The sequence below is a fragment of the Populus trichocarpa genome, chromosome 3 (assembly GCF_000002775.5).
Source record: "Populus trichocarpa isolate Nisqually-1 chromosome 3, P.trichocarpa_v4.1, whole genome shotgun sequence".
Lineage (NCBI taxonomy): Eukaryota > Viridiplantae > Streptophyta > Magnoliopsida > Malpighiales > Salicaceae > Populus > Populus trichocarpa.
In genome coordinates this window covers 8,694,945-8,709,824 of record NC_037287.2, presented here as the reverse complement: position 1 = coordinate 8,709,824, position 14,880 = coordinate 8,694,945, and the positions used below count along the sequence as shown (strand labels likewise).

The 14,880-nt window shown below is 35.2% G+C and overlaps 2 protein-coding genes and 1 long non-coding RNA gene across 3 annotated transcripts; 2 read left to right on the top strand and 1 right to left on the bottom strand.

Annotated features, from left to right (window-relative positions):
• Window positions 1-265: 265 nt before the first annotated feature.
• Window positions 266-1,578, top strand: LOC7475721 (CRC domain-containing protein TSO1). The gene is made up of 4 exons (XM_052451570.1): window positions 266-610; window positions 703-777; window positions 905-1,398; window positions 1,479-1,578. Exons 1-3 carry the CDS (start codon window positions 408-410, stop codon window positions 906-908), a joined length of 282 nt encoding a protein of 93 aa, XP_052307530.1. The 5' UTR covers window positions 266-407; the 3' UTR covers window positions 909-1,398; window positions 1,479-1,578.
• Window positions 1,579-2,375: 797 nt separating this feature from the next.
• Window positions 2,376-3,447, top strand: LOC112326862 (uncharacterized). Its single transcript, XR_002980842.2, has 2 exons — window positions 2,376-3,065; window positions 3,173-3,447. It is a non-coding gene; the product is annotated as an uncharacterized LOC112326862 (long non-coding RNA).
• A 161-nt stretch (window positions 3,448-3,608) lies between these two features.
• On the bottom strand, window positions 3,609-8,180 carry LOC7478369 (uncharacterized). Its single transcript, XM_002304125.4, has 9 exons — window positions 7,475-8,180; window positions 7,174-7,288; window positions 6,154-6,190; window positions 5,934-6,003; window positions 5,712-5,816; window positions 5,170-5,320; window positions 4,909-4,991; window positions 4,065-4,158; window positions 3,609-3,975 (listed from the first exon to the last, which is right to left on the bottom strand). The coding sequence occupies exons 1-9, from the start codon at window positions 7,506-7,508 to the stop codon at window positions 3,888-3,890; spliced, it is 777 nt and encodes a 258-aa protein (XP_002304161.1). The 5' UTR covers window positions 7,509-8,180; the 3' UTR covers window positions 3,609-3,887.
• Window positions 8,181-14,880: the final 6,700 nt, after the last annotated feature.

Sequence of the window (14,880 nt, the reverse complement as noted above, 5' to 3'; positions counted from 1 at the left end):
CTCATCATATTTGCCTATAAAAAAAGCATGATTTTGTGAGAGCAAATGATAGAGAGAGAGAACTTGAGAATAGAGAAAAAAAAGAGTGCTGCAATGGCAGCAGCCTTGCTGCCATTGCAGCAGCTGTAAGAGCAGCAATGAGAGTTGGTGAGTTGAGTAGAGTGGATGTAATACTTCTTCTCCATGTATTTATTGTATCATTTCTCTATCTCTATCATTTCTCTATCTCTAATAAAATGGACCTTTCCTGTGGATGTAGGTGATTTGCCGAACCACGTAAAATATTGTGTCAGCGTGCTTAGCCTCTAATTGGTAACTATCAGTACATCACCGGTCCGAGAAGGGGGAGCCGGAATCCCCAAACAATCATCCCAGTCTGGTCTTTTTCAGGGGAAATTTATACTCGCATGGGAGATGGACAGCAGGAAAGTCAAGCTGCTGTGGCCGCAGGTTCTTCCAGTTATCAATCTATGAGTACTATGCAAACTCCTCGCGATTCTTTGCATTCGATACCATTTGAGCAGCAGGCAACTCTGTGCGAAGGGACAATGCCTTCTTCAGAAAATGCTGACATAATCGAGTTGAACCAAATGAGCCCTGAGAGGAATAGGTGAGTACCTCAATGTTTTTATTCAAACTTTCCGACTCTTAACTATACCTTTTCAAGTTGCTTACCTCTGTAACTGTTGGTGATATAATTAGCAAGAAGGCAAAGTACTCCACCGAGAGTGAGGGTTGCAGACGTCGCAACTGTAAGAGATCAAGATGCTTGAAACTGTAAGTGAACAGAAGCTATGTGTGTAGAAATCTTTAGAATTTGTATTTTTTTTACGAGCTTATATTACTACAAAAAAGAAAGAGCATCAACGTGCTTCTTTGGCTAACGCTTTTTTGGTAATTACAGATGATGGAGTCCAGGAGTGACAAGTAATAATATCTTTAATGCCCTTAAGAAACGCGAAGCAATGGCTGTTTTATGAATTTTTGGTTTTTATGAATTGATCTTGCCCTATTAAAATATGGTTGTTGGGGATGACTCCCACCTTCTACAATGGTCCACGGTCCCTTAATTCCACATACAAAGGAGAAAATACCAATTCATCTAAGTTTGTGAACTGAGGCCTCAGCTTATCAGACGGTGCATTGAAAAAATGAAAATTAACAATCCCTGCTATTTTCCAATCGTGTCGCCTTTAATTTTTGATACTGTGCAGTTATTGTGAGTGCTTTGCTGCTGGAAATTATTGTCTAGATACTTGTTCATGTGAAAATTGCTTTAACAAGTCTGAATACGCGGACGCAGTTCTTCATATGCGGCAACAAATTGAAGCTCGTAATCCTCTAGCTTTTGCTCCTAAGGTTGTCAAGCATACCACCATCTCTCCAGTAAATATGATGGTAATATCTAATTTTTCAAGTTACCCATCTTGTTTCTTAGCCTCAATGAGGAGTATATTTGAGGTGAAAATGATCTACAGGAAGAAGGAAATTGGACGATACCATCCTCTTCCAGGCACAGAAAAGGGTGCAACTGCAAGAAGTCAAAGTGTTCTAAAAAATATTGTGAATGTTTTCAGGTTTGTGCCAACATTTCTAGCAATATATTTTCAAAAGAGCTTCCTAAAGTACTGTTCTTTCTCATTACTTATCTGGATTAAATTGATTTTATATAGCATTGTCAACGTTGATGTTGTGATTGTTTTTGCTTTTGAATAAAAAAGGAAAAGCAACCAGCCTTGTTCATTTAGGATGGCAGATTAAGATGGAAATTATATAACATATTCTATCTTTGAGCTGTTCTTATTTTGTAAACGTTCTTTGTATATTAAAGCTGGAGTAGGATGCTTTGATGGATGCCGATGTGAAGGATATTACAATCATTATGGGAAAAAAAAAACAGGTGACTCTTCACTCTCCTGTTTAGCCACTTTATGTTGGTGTGATCATATGCTGAATCCATGTCTTATACATTGGCTGCGGAAAACAAGAAAAGACACATGTCCTGCCATAAAAAAATAGAACCTGATGTAATTGTAATAAGATTTTCTTTTCTCATGAGTATCCAAGGTATGGGAGATACAAACTTTAGCAGGCTACAAAAGCACTACAGCGATACTAGCAAATTGTAGCCTCATGTCAGTTTCGAGATTGATTAATTAAAGTTATCTTGATATTCAATACACGTTGGTTCTGCTACATTTCTTGTGATATTTGCTTATTTGAATATCTCTGAGCTTTTCAAGCATAAAAGTTGAGTAGAGAACAATGTCACAATTATCAAGAGTGAAATGCCTTTTGCCAAATGCTTTTTCGAATCCTTACCTCTATATTTTGCAGACTTATGCTCTGAACTGTTTGAAATTTCTTTCTTTTGCCCCTTTTCTGAAGTTTCTATCGAATTAACGTCATAATGATGATGAAATTGCAGAAACAGTTCATAGAAGAGCTGAAAGAGGGAACAATCCATCTCAGGAGCCACGGGATACTCCAGAGACTCACAGTGATTGTATTAAACCTAATCAATTCTCATCGACATTGGAAGCACTTACTGATATAGGCTTTCTGACTCCACCATCGGGTTGTCTCTTAGGTGTGGCTTCTTCAGCTTCTCTAAACTTAAGGGGCTGTCCAAAAATTTCACTAGTTCAATCTCAACAAGAAAGCGGCCTCCTCTCATCACCTGGCTACTTTAATTGGCGCCATTCACCTTGTAATTTCATTCCAAAATTATATGGAAGTGAACTTGGTTCTGACAGCTTTCTCTGTAACAACTTGGAGGATAGTATGCCTGAAACGCTCAAGAACACTTGTACCCCAGTCCCCAGGTACACAGGCGGTGAAATCTTTCTCACTTAATCAGAAACGGGCGTCTCCAAAAATCTATTTCACGTGAGTTAAGATCAAGCTCGTCAGGGGGGTTGAGAAGTGGAAGCAAATTCATTCTGCAGGATTTTCCTTCTTTCCCTCCTCTTACTCCATATTTTAAGTCACAGGCTGGAATTCATCAAAATGATGGCGATCATAATGGTAGCACTGGCTACCAGTGATGGAATATGCGAATTGGAGTAAGTGATAACTTAATTATTTGGATATATTCCATTTCAATATGTCTGGCAAAATATTGAACTTTTTTCTTACCCAAAGCTGAAGTGACTTGTGTTCTGTCGTCCAGGATATATTCCAAGAAACTGCTCACAAGCTCAGCCCTTGTGCCCAAGAAATCAGGGAAGATGGTGCTAGACTTTAACCCTTTTTTACCCTTGTTTGGATAGGTAATAAATTTTGGAGAGTGCAAGTAATTACCGTCGTGACTTAATTCTACGGCTCCAGGCATTTTTAAACTCTCGTTGATCACTCTGTGGTCATCTGCGCATAGAAATCTATTGGTACTTTTGCAGGTTGATAATCTCTTTTTGAGCATGTGTATAAATAGATGAATTCGGTGCTTTTCTCCTTTCTCCTATTTCTGTTTATAAGATACAAAGGTAGGATTTCTATAGCTTGGTTTAAAGGCATGAGTCAACACCCTTCGTCCATCTAAGTCGTGGCATGGAAACTTCAATGCATATGTGAACTCAAACAGCCATGCATTCACCAGAGAGAGGGAATGATAGTAGGAAAATCTCACTAGACTTAATATTAGATTAACCAATACAAAATTCCCAGCAGGCAGAATTGACGACACCCATTACTGCTAAATTCTACAATCAAAATGACAACATGCAAGATTTATTTTTAGGGTCAGGCAGGGAACCAGGAAGGTTATATTATCTATACCATATACTTCATAACCTGTTCTATTGCTAACTACTTTTCCTCTACCCATTATTGTTTTCCCCGTTCTTCGTCCTCATAAGCTCCAGACTGAAGCTGATTCTGTTCTGCAACTAAGAGCGGGAGCCGTCAAGGCCCAGCCTCGCTGTAAGCCAATTGCGAACCTCATCCATTTCTCTCGGGACTGTGTAGTGACCAAGCCTGCAGCCCACATTAAGGCACTCAAAAATTGCTTCGTATTACATTTACCATTACAAGTTAGTTCCTGCTTTCTGAAGAAAATGCTTTACCCTTCATAAGATTTGAATGTCAGGTTTCGAAATCCTGCTGTGTTCAAGCATTGAGCAGATTTCTCTCCGTAGTTATAGGGGACTACATCATCACCTGAAAAGAATTATCAGAGTCACACTGCATGAAGATTCATTTGGAAGGGAAATGTGTATATCCGATAGCGATGGAAATATGTAGTTGTCAATCAAGGTGAATAGTCCGGTCGATTTCTAGGCATTTTCACAGCTATGGCAGGTTGTAGAAAATGCTGCTAATTTCCTATACATTCATAGACACATGAGTAATCTATAAATGCTAGTAAGCACAAATTTTAATTGAAATCAATTGAAATATCAGAATGGTACGCTGATTAAGATGAGTCCATTTTATTCAATATGTGCGATGTATCTATGCGAATTGCCTTCTTATTTTTAATATCATAGACATAATAAAAAACATGAAAATACTACAAATGAAGAGCATGAAAAAACATGAAATAATAAATTTAAATCCAACAAATCCAATAAAGATATAATATGACCAACGGCTAATATTATAGTGTTTTAATATTTAAAAAAAAGAGGTATAATCTTCTAAACAATGGGAAAAAAAACTTAACCACCCGCGTAACAGCGGGCGATTTTCTAGTAATGTTGTGGGCTAGAGCAGATCAGCTGCAGATATAAAATCTGGATAATGATCAAAAGGATATGCAGTTTCCTGTCACCAGAGCAAAGAAAGCTACTCATTTCAGCTTCATAAACTGTCTCAGATTTTTGAAGTGCCACTATCAACTATATTATGCTAGATCGATATCTTAGTTTAAAAAATGGAGCTAGAGACGACAAAGACAGGAGTGCATACTTGTTCCGTGGCAAATAAAAATGGGCAAGGATGCAGCACGCCTTGCAGCCTCATGTGACCCTTCGACTTTGGTCCTTAAGCTCCTGTATGAACAAAAAAGAAACCTTTCTTAACGAGCAAACATGGGAAATTATTGCAGACAAGTACTGGGCAGTATAGATGCTCTCTTTAGATAGCTGATGGATCAACCGATCCCTCATCCATGTAATAGCTGCAGGATAAAAGGGTTTATTCAGGAAAGAAAGCTCAGAATGGTCATACCTTGAACCTGGAAGCCAGCCACTTAGTCCAACAACTGCTCTGAGGTTGATAGGGTACGCATTACCGTTACCATATCGTCCAAAGGCAGCACAAGTTGCAGAATAAAGGGCTGTTGCAGCACCCATACTGAAGCCTCCAATAGCAATTTTAACTGTCATAAAAAAAAATGTTGCAAGAATGAAGTTGCCATTATTTGAATCAGCTAAAATGGACAGAGACTGATGCATTGCATTAATATTAGATGACTTTCGAACATGATATGATAGCTTGCAACTTGGAAAACTATATTGGCTCAAGAAGATCAACATAAAGGAAGCCATGATCAAAGTTGCATCATCTAGTGTTACAGTATAGAGCGATTTAATACTGGCCAGAAACCATCACTTCATATATCTCAGATGGAGTTGAACTTCTACTTTTTTTGTGAAAATTAGTTGCCCTTGTAGTGGAATAAGCACACAGTATTTTATAAAAGCTGCGAACAGGAAATTCTTGCATGCAGATAAGGTAGATTTTCACAGAAAATATAGCCTCAAAAATACCATCAGCCGGTTCAGTAGACAATAAGTTTGCTATATGTGCTGCTGAAGCATCTAAACCCTCCCAGTCATCTGGACTCTCTTCTGAAATTTCTCCCACATCGAACCCTGTGAAAGTTTTACAAGTATTTGAGGTAAATGGATTCCATTCTGAAATATTTGAAGATGGATATGCAGTGAACAATGGTGATTAAATTAATCAGAAACGAAGGTGATCATTCTTACATGCAGTGCAAGGAAATCCACCCAGCAGTGCCACAGGACGAGTAGGAGCGGTTGGGCAAATCCATTTAACCTGCGTCATGAGTTTCAATGCAAACATATAAGATAATTATGGAGGAGGAATGCAAACAGAACATCCACAAGGTGATAATTAAAGTAAAAAAATATATAAATACATTCAGAGTGCATAAAGTAGGAAGACCAAAAAAAATGAGCTTCTTACATTAGGGAGAGGGAGGTTTTCCAGTAGCTGGGAACAACTGCAACCAAATAGAGAATAAAATGAGAAACATGACTGGATTTAAGAGATATTTTCTTTGCCATGTCCCACAGAAGAAAAAACAAATCCCTAATCTCTTAAATTCAAATATAAAATATTAATAACCATCTGCAGTATATTTTCTAAGTATTGGGATCACAGCATTTGAGAAAGAGCAGCAGTTGAAGGCATAAATGTAATGAATATTTTTATCTCTAAAGTTCTTAGCAGAGAGCACATTTAACATGGGTTGCCAGAATTAAGTGAACCAGTGGTCACCTAGCCATGAATATGACATATAAAGGTTTTCCAATTCAAGCATGCCCAAATTGAGCACAGCATCAAACAAGAAAATAACAGGAAAGGAGGAATAATCAGATCGACATTATTTCACGGCACTGCTGTAGCTTCTCTCCCCATGGAACTTATTCTAATGAGAATCTCAATGAAAGGAGAAGAAAACGAAAATATTTGATATCATATGGACCCCTCCAATAAAGAACATGGCTCTGTGTTGACATTTGTGAACTCCTTTCTCTTTATCTTGTCCTTGAAACCAAAAGGCACACCATATTCCAACAAAGGATTTGTATGTATTACAAAAGGAAAAAAAGATAAAAATGCATAAATCGTTGATGGCTAGTTAAGGAATAAATCATTGAGTTCCCACTAGCCCAATTGGACTGTTTATCAGATGAAGTCCACAGAAAAACAGTGATCAGTAGCTTGCTGGATAGGGAGTGATATGCTAAGACACACTGATGTTTGAGCCTCAGAACACTTCGTTCCATGATGAACTTGAGTACAAAGAATAGGTTATCTGCAATTTTTTGTAAATCTAAAGAAAAGAGTCTCTTCTTTTCTCAAGGAGAGTTTTGGAATCTGAAACTTGGTTTTGAATGGTGGATTACCATGCCAATGCAATGAAAGAAAACAAAACAAAACAAAACAACAACAATAGACGGGAAAGAATAGCTACAATACCTTGAACCATTATCACCAAGACCATGTAACCAAACTATAGTGGCCTGGTGTTTCCCTTGGGGCCTCACCACACAAGTCCTCCCAAATTCAAAGTTTCTTCTTGCAGGTCTACTACCTGAATATTGAACCAACGAAGTCACTTCTCACATACCACGAAGTTGAAAGGACGGAATAAAAGCGGAAACACAGATTTAGTACAAGAAACCAAGAAGATCAGCACATATAACATTGCATTAATAGAATCTAAACTATATTCCAATTCAAATGAAACAGGCAATCAAAAAGACAAAAGGAAACAAACCAGAACCCATGGAAAAATGTTGTTGGTAGCTCATTTTTTGAGGATGGAACCAAACACCTTAGTGCACCTCCTATATGTTAATAAATGACAGGAAGAGGGGGTACTGCAATGAAGAAAACCCTGAAAGACAACGTGTATTTATAGCGTGGAAAAGGAATACAACAAGTGAATATGCATATCTTTCACTAGTAAGAATTTTATATGTAGTGTGAACGCCAGCAACATATTAGAAACTGAAATAAGGGAAAGGCAAAGCATCCATGAAAAGGAGAGGGTGAAAAAGACAAGGAAAAGAAAAGAAGAAAAAAAAAAGCAGGAAATCTTTTTAAGAGCAGAGAGAATCAAAGCAGAGAGGGTCACATTCATCCATTCCTGAACCGCACAGGTAGGAGAGAGGGAAGTCTTTGGGATTACGGAAAATAGAGAGGAATCTAATGCTTGTGGGCAGCGGCTAAAAAAATAAAGCTAAAAAAAATCCCAACTAGCAGCAGCAGCAGCAGCAACAATCAACAACAGCTTTCAAGAATATTACTGAAAACAAGAAAGAATAAATCCTGATCAGTATTACAAAATATCTCTTCTCAATCATTTGTTTATGTATTTCCCATGATTGACAGATTCCATTAATCACAAGCTTAAAGACAAGTTTCGAGTGTCCAGTTTATCAATGACAATAAAACAAAGTCTGATATTAATGATTCTAGTGCTCAACAACAGAAGGAAAACTAGTTCTCAACAACAGAAGGAAGTAATGATGAGAAGTTGAATTTTCTTTTTACTTGTATGAGTGTACTATATATATCTACACAGAAACATAATGATAGGCCTGTCTGAATGTGTGTGTGAGTTTTCTTGTCAACAACCTGCGTTTTTCGTATGAAAGAGACGCGTGAAAAAGCATGTCGAATTTTTTTCTCCTTCCATCCTCTTTCTTGCTTTTGTGCTTACCACTATACCTTATTTTTTGGCAGCTCAAGTCCCACCGATAAAAGTTTTGTTTGTTTATGCTAACGTCACGAGGGAATAAAAGAGAGAGGGTTTCATTCGCAGGTGCCTTTGCAGTCTGGCTTATACGCTGATTTGTAAGCGCTCGAGTGTTTTTGCAATGCTCTGGTGGTCATATATAATGCACACTCACTTCTGCAGAATGCACTATGGATCCATGGAAAGGCTTGCAGGAAGAGTTTTTGTGAAAAACTGATTTATGTTTCCATGAGCTTTACTTTTGCTAGGAAGAGCCTCTTCTTTTTTTAAGCTCATTGTAACTTTTTCCTATTGCTGGAGTATTTTAGATTGTTATTATGTGGTGATAAATTAAAGTCTATCCCCAGGCATCCTTTTACAAGAACTGCAAAGCACTCGGCTTTCGAGAACCTAACTTCTTTCCAATTCATTTCATTCCATTGTAGTTGAAAGTTCATCTATACATTTATATTTCTTTGTTAAATGATAAGATCAGGAATCTCTGAAATGGGTGTCACTTCAATCAAATTCTCTATACATCACAGAGAGTTCTTCAACTCTTTTTTAAGCACTCCCCCTAAATCAAATTCTCTTTGCACCCACCACGTTTTCCATCCCAAAGCCAAATGCCAATACTAGAATATGTCTTGGTTACTAAATTTGTAAGACAGGGACAACTTCGGCATATCTCCTGGCCTCAGCGAGGTGAGTTTTCATATCCAGGCCCACCAGTAGATATGACAGAGTGAATGCCGAAGGGTCTTCCCCTCTCATCATAAGATATCACTGTGGAGGTCACCTATAAGATGCAGCCTTTTCCCAGCATGTAATGGAGGAATAATTTTTCTGTTTCCTATACAGATGACATCCATTTACAGTTGTACCCAACCAGTGTTTTTTCCTTTTTGACAAAAACAAAAAAAAAACCCAGAAATTCTTAGCTATGGACGAAAGAACTTCATACTTGAGGCACCATACATGCCTACCGTCCAACTCACTTTATAGCTTTAGCTCTAGTGTCCAAAATTAATTAGTCCTAACTTTTTTTAGGGTTCTATAAACATTGCTAAAGCACCTCCTCTTGTTTCTAACCAGTTGACTAAACTCTTCGAAAGACTAGAGCTGACATGGTATGCCGTGATTCGTTACAGAAGCATATGGGCATCCAAAAATGTGGTAATTTATCTCAATGTCAACGCTAGAAAAGGGCAATTCCCCTCCTTTATGGGGGAAATTAAAAGGAAGAAGAACAAAAAAAAAAAAAAAATAGGGCAAGTCAACTACTGAATTCCATACCCCATACACAGCAGGGAAAGAATCAATCTCAATTACGTGAATGATTAAATTTAATCTGTGGGTTTATTAAACTGCGGACGACATATATGCTGTTGTCACTAATCTGAGATTAAAATAGAAATAATGCGGATTCATTAAGGATATAAATTACTAGGGCTAGCCACTTTCAGGGATATAAAACTAGCTAGCTAATGCAACTTGTCTTATGTCGTATAATACAGTTTTAGCTGTTCATAATTATGCTGGCTTCCGGATGTAATAAAGTTAGCTCTATATATAGGAGACATCGAGGTTCCAGTTCTCAACTTTGTGAATAAAGTGCAAGGGCATAATATTTTCCATGTAAGAAGCTGGTGATCACTCATTGACGAGACGTTTGTGAGCCATACCATATTAGCTGAGGTTTCCCTGTGATCTGCATTTTAACTGTAGATAGATTAGTTTGTGAACGTAAATTAAAGTTATAAAAATTAAAAGTGACACCACACTAAAAGAACTCTTGTTGAATCCAAGGTTTAAACAAAAATTGAAATCAAGGGTCATGTTGTAATACTAAAAGGGTTAGGAATCAAAACAAAAAAAGTTTAAGAACCAAAGTACTGTAAAGAATAAAAGGTTGAAAAGATGCTGTTTTAAACCTGTGCCAGTCGAAGCTCCAACGAATATATTGATGGAGAAAAAAGGGATGAACATCCGATTGAGTCTCAGTTGCTTGTTCCAAACATGCAGTAATTGAGGCCTCAATCGAATGTTCAGTTCTGTGAGTGGTTTCTTCATGTTTTTTCATCCAAAAGTCATCGTTTTTTTAAGAAATCACTGCACCTTCTGGATAAATAACTATAAAATGTCAGTATTTGTCTTGTTATCTAAGACTTTTAGGGTCTTTCTATTAGTCCTGGAACTATATCTGTCTTAATCCAACAGCATCTACTTTTATAGTGGGGCAAATAATACTTTAAAAATGATGTTATCTACATGTTACAAGGACTAAACAATCATCAACCACCAATAATTCTAACGTGTTATTTGGCTACTTGAAGATGGATGCTCATGTGCAAGAGACAACAATTAAGGTGTATTCATAAGAGTTCAAACTTGAATGTTTTGATAGAAATGAAATCAACTTTATTTACTGGAAGGGTGAGATCAAGTTTCTCCTCGTTGAATTGGCAATTTTCTATTTGATGCATGGATGATGAACAACTAAAGCCTTGTATAACTTACTCCTACAAGTTCCGATGAAGACAAGGCTGCCTGTACAAAGCATCAAAAGGACATTTTTTATGTCATGGTTACATTGTGAACACACTCTCTCTAACAAATTGTATGAGTTGTTCAAGTGCTTTAAAGATTCTGGCTCTGCACCTCTACCTTCTTTATCATTGAGCAGTCATTTAAGTGCCTTAGCTGGTAATCAAGGTTGTTTTCCTCTTGACGATGTATCCCTCATGTCTTACTAACCAGCCTTGACCCTTGATATTTTAGATCATATCTAGTATTCAGAGTTTGTCTTGATTTGATACCGTTCTCGTGATCCACACTGAAATAGTGCTTTACCCCTAGATGTCTAATCAACTGTTGTGTTTCAATGCATTTTGGAGAGAACCAGTTAGCTTTGAGTTCGAGTTGCATTTCATTCCTAACCACAACTCATTTGTTGACTCTTTCACATCAGTCAGTTTGGACTTCTACTTAGTTTCACCCAAACTTCATCCTAGTCATAGATAGATCATTGAGATTCGAGTCCATAAGCAATGACAATTGTCTTATGAAGACTTACTTTTGCTATGGTTCAGGTGGGTTCCCTTAACCAAGCCACGAGATATAACCCTTATGTTATATAATGGTTGCAGTCCTCCTAAAAAAAGATGTGTGTAAGAATAAACATTGAAGAAATTTTAAGAGATAAATAATTCAATGATTTGATTAAAAAAATAATATTATTATGGTTAGAGAGAAAGTAAGAATATGAGGTAAAAAACAAAGTGATGATTAATTTTCTTTGTTCACGAGCTACCTTCCTGTTATGCTTTTTATCTTGGGTCAAGTCACCCAAGTCATTCATTAGTAACAAGCTTCGTTGTAATCGAGAACATAGACCATGCATTTGCACATTTAGGCGGTACCATTATACTATCAAAAGGATTAGCTGTTAAAGGTATCTATCAAAATGAAAAGGAAGGTATTGATAAATTTACATCAATATAATATTTTGAATTTACTATGATTGATAAATATGTCATAGAGCAAGTAGATGACTTGCAAATCCTTACTTCCAAACTCTAAGATGTTGAAAATTCATATTTTTAAGTCAGTACAAGTTTCGTTGCTAACTTCTTGAAAAAATTATATAAACAAAACTCATGTGCTCTAATGAATATCTAATTATGAATCAAATCTTGAAGCAAATTCTAATTGATAAAAAAAATCATATTCATGAAATAAATATGCTATTAAATATGGATTCAAAATCAATATAGTGACAAATAAAGGCAATGGAAAGAACAAATTTCATAAGAGAAAGTTTGTTGATTTTAATTTAATTACTCCAATTACACCAACAATGTTCTTAGGAAGAAAGAAATTGTTTCCTTTGTGGAAAGAATAAGCGTATTAAAAGGGATTGTAGATTCTATAAGAAAAAAAAGTTAGAGAAGCCTAATAAAAAACAATTGATGGATGATTACAAGGAAGAATTTGTTATCATGGTGGCCAAAATATATATTGACATGATTATCAAAATTAATATATGTTGCTCAATCAAATATTTTTAGATCAATTATACTACTTGTTTTTTGTCTCTTCTTTTTAGTAAGGATAAACAACAACCAAGAATTAAATCCTAAGCGAAGATAGGTAGCTGCCTTGCGAAATCAAATAAAATATGGGCATTTCAGGATTTTAAACCTTAAGAAATGTGTGTATATCCTAAGTAACATCATATGAGAGCAAGAATATATAGGTAGAAATAAATGGGAATTAAAGGCAAGGAAGATAAACAAAGTAAGGAAATAAATGAAGGTTATAAATAAAGCAATAATTGAAAATAATTGAATTGAATAAATTACAGAAAAAAATTTGCATATATGGGGTTGATCATCTTTACCAGGTACTAAATGACATATTAATATTGTTAAGATATTAAAGTTTTAGCTAAATATCTTATTTTAATCCTATAAAAAATTATTCATATTAGATAAGGAGCATTTATATTGAATTCTAATATAATATAAATTTTTATTTGCTGATAATTAGATGAATCATAACTATTCTGCAATTCTGACTAGTTTAATCTATTAAAAACTCTTATTATAAATAAGATTGAAGCTTTTGGTTTAATACACAAACCTAAACTCAGCATAGTCAATCACTTTTTCCTTGTCAATCACAACTCTTGTTCATGATAGATTTCATGCTTCCTCTCTCTATTTGGTTGTGAACAATTATTATTCTTATCTGGTCAATATATGGATGTATATATTTTATGTAAATAATATCTCTCATATTCTTTTATTTCTAGACTCAGTAAAAAAATATCCCACCATTATATTAGTACCAAAATTGATCTAAGGAATTGACCATTAATGATGTAGCTAATTGAGCATTGTTTTAGCAAAATGTTGATTATATTTTTAAATGTTTGACATGTTAACCAATCAGTTTATTTTTAACAAATCATGTTTAATATTTTAGGCATGATGTTTAGAATATTTCTAATTAAAATGTTAGATGCAGTTCTTCTATTAATTCTTCAATTAATATCTAATTATCCATCTTTTCCATAAAATTCTCAATTCTTCAAGAATAAATCCCTCCAGAAGAAGGATACAATTTATTTATTTAAAGTGTATAAGAATAAATCTCCCCTTTAAGAAGATTAAAGAAATTTCTCATTCAAAAGACTAAATAAATCTCAATATATGTAGTAAATCCACCCTGACTTGGCTCAACATGGCTACTATAAATAATACCAGCTAGTGAACACGACATAGAAACACTTTGGTAAAGAACAAACATACTAGGAAAATTTTTACCAAAGAATGTGTACTATTTTTCTCATCAATACACCCTTATTTCATATCAGCAATAATTGATTGATCTACAATCCTCGTAGGAATGATGTCACAATGATCAAAGGTCATCTTATATTATGATTCATGTTGAGCTGAGCTATTAGCTTTTATATTGTGACTTCGTATTTAAATAAAAATTAAGGTAATTGTATTTTATAGTGTTAGGATATTGTTTTATCGTTCCTCACATATGTGTTTAGACATTGTATTCTTTTAAACTGAGTTTTGGTTAGCCAACCTTATTACTACTTTCTTTCAAAGTCTTAAAAGGTGTAGTGATTGTTAGCCAATTCATCATAGTTATCATGGAGTTTAAATGACTTTTATTATAGCTAGTTTTTATGTCATTCCTTTCCAAAAAGCTTTTTAGGCATAAAGGGCTTGACTTTCAATCGCATGTCAATCTGTTTTGTCCCCCTAAGTTTCTCCTTTAGGTTGAACTGTGTAACAAATAGGATACTTATACATTTCAGATAGAGGTTTATCATGATTTTTTTATATCAATACTTTAGTTTTACCATGATTAGTATACATTTTACCTATAATAACATTAGTAACATACTCCATCCTTAGTCATGATCAATCATGCTTGGTTTGTTGTATTTATCCTTTATTAAAAAGTCCTCCTGATTTAGAAACAACCAATATTGTTGTTACTTTAAGGAGACAGTAAAAAGGTTTGATTTTATTTTTATTAGTTGTTTTGATCTTTTTTTTTTTTATCAATATGATTTTTAGCCTCTTTGGGCTTTCTTAATATAGCAACCTGGATTTTTGTTCTCCCTAATTTTTACGACTAATATTAGTTGTTGATGAACTTCTTCAAACTCCTTATCGGAGTATAAATCACCCATTGAATGAGTCATCACAATCTTTGTTAAAGTAACCAACTAGATATGTTTCCCTTACTTGCAAGTCAATAACAGGTCATTGGGTGTAGAAAGATTAAGGTCACTTTATTGGAAGGCGGCTTGTACGGCATTAAATTTTCCAATCCTAGGTTAAGTTAGTTACAAATAAAGTTATTGGCCATTAAAAATGATGCCTATATTTAATAAAATAATTTGAGAAATA

Coding starts and splice junctions, on each gene's coding strand:
- LOC7475721 (XM_052451570.1), top strand. CDS start 408: ATGGGAGATGGACAGCAGGAAAGTCAAGCTGCTGTGGCCGCAGGTTCT. Junction 611..702: donor ATGAGCCCTGAGAGGAATAG/GTGAGTACCTCA, acceptor TGATATAATTAG/CAAGAAGGCAAAGTACTCCA.
- LOC7478369 (XM_002304125.4), bottom strand. CDS start 7,508: ATGAGCTACCAACAACATTTTTCCATGGGTTCTG. Junction 7,289..7,474: donor ACATTTTTCCATGGGTTCTG/GTTTGTTTCCTT, acceptor TTCAATATTCAG/GTAGTAGACCTGCAAGAAGA. Junction 5,817..5,933: donor TGGATTTCCTTGCACTGCAT/GTAAGAATGATC, acceptor AAACTTTCACAG/GGTTCGATGTGGGAGAAATT.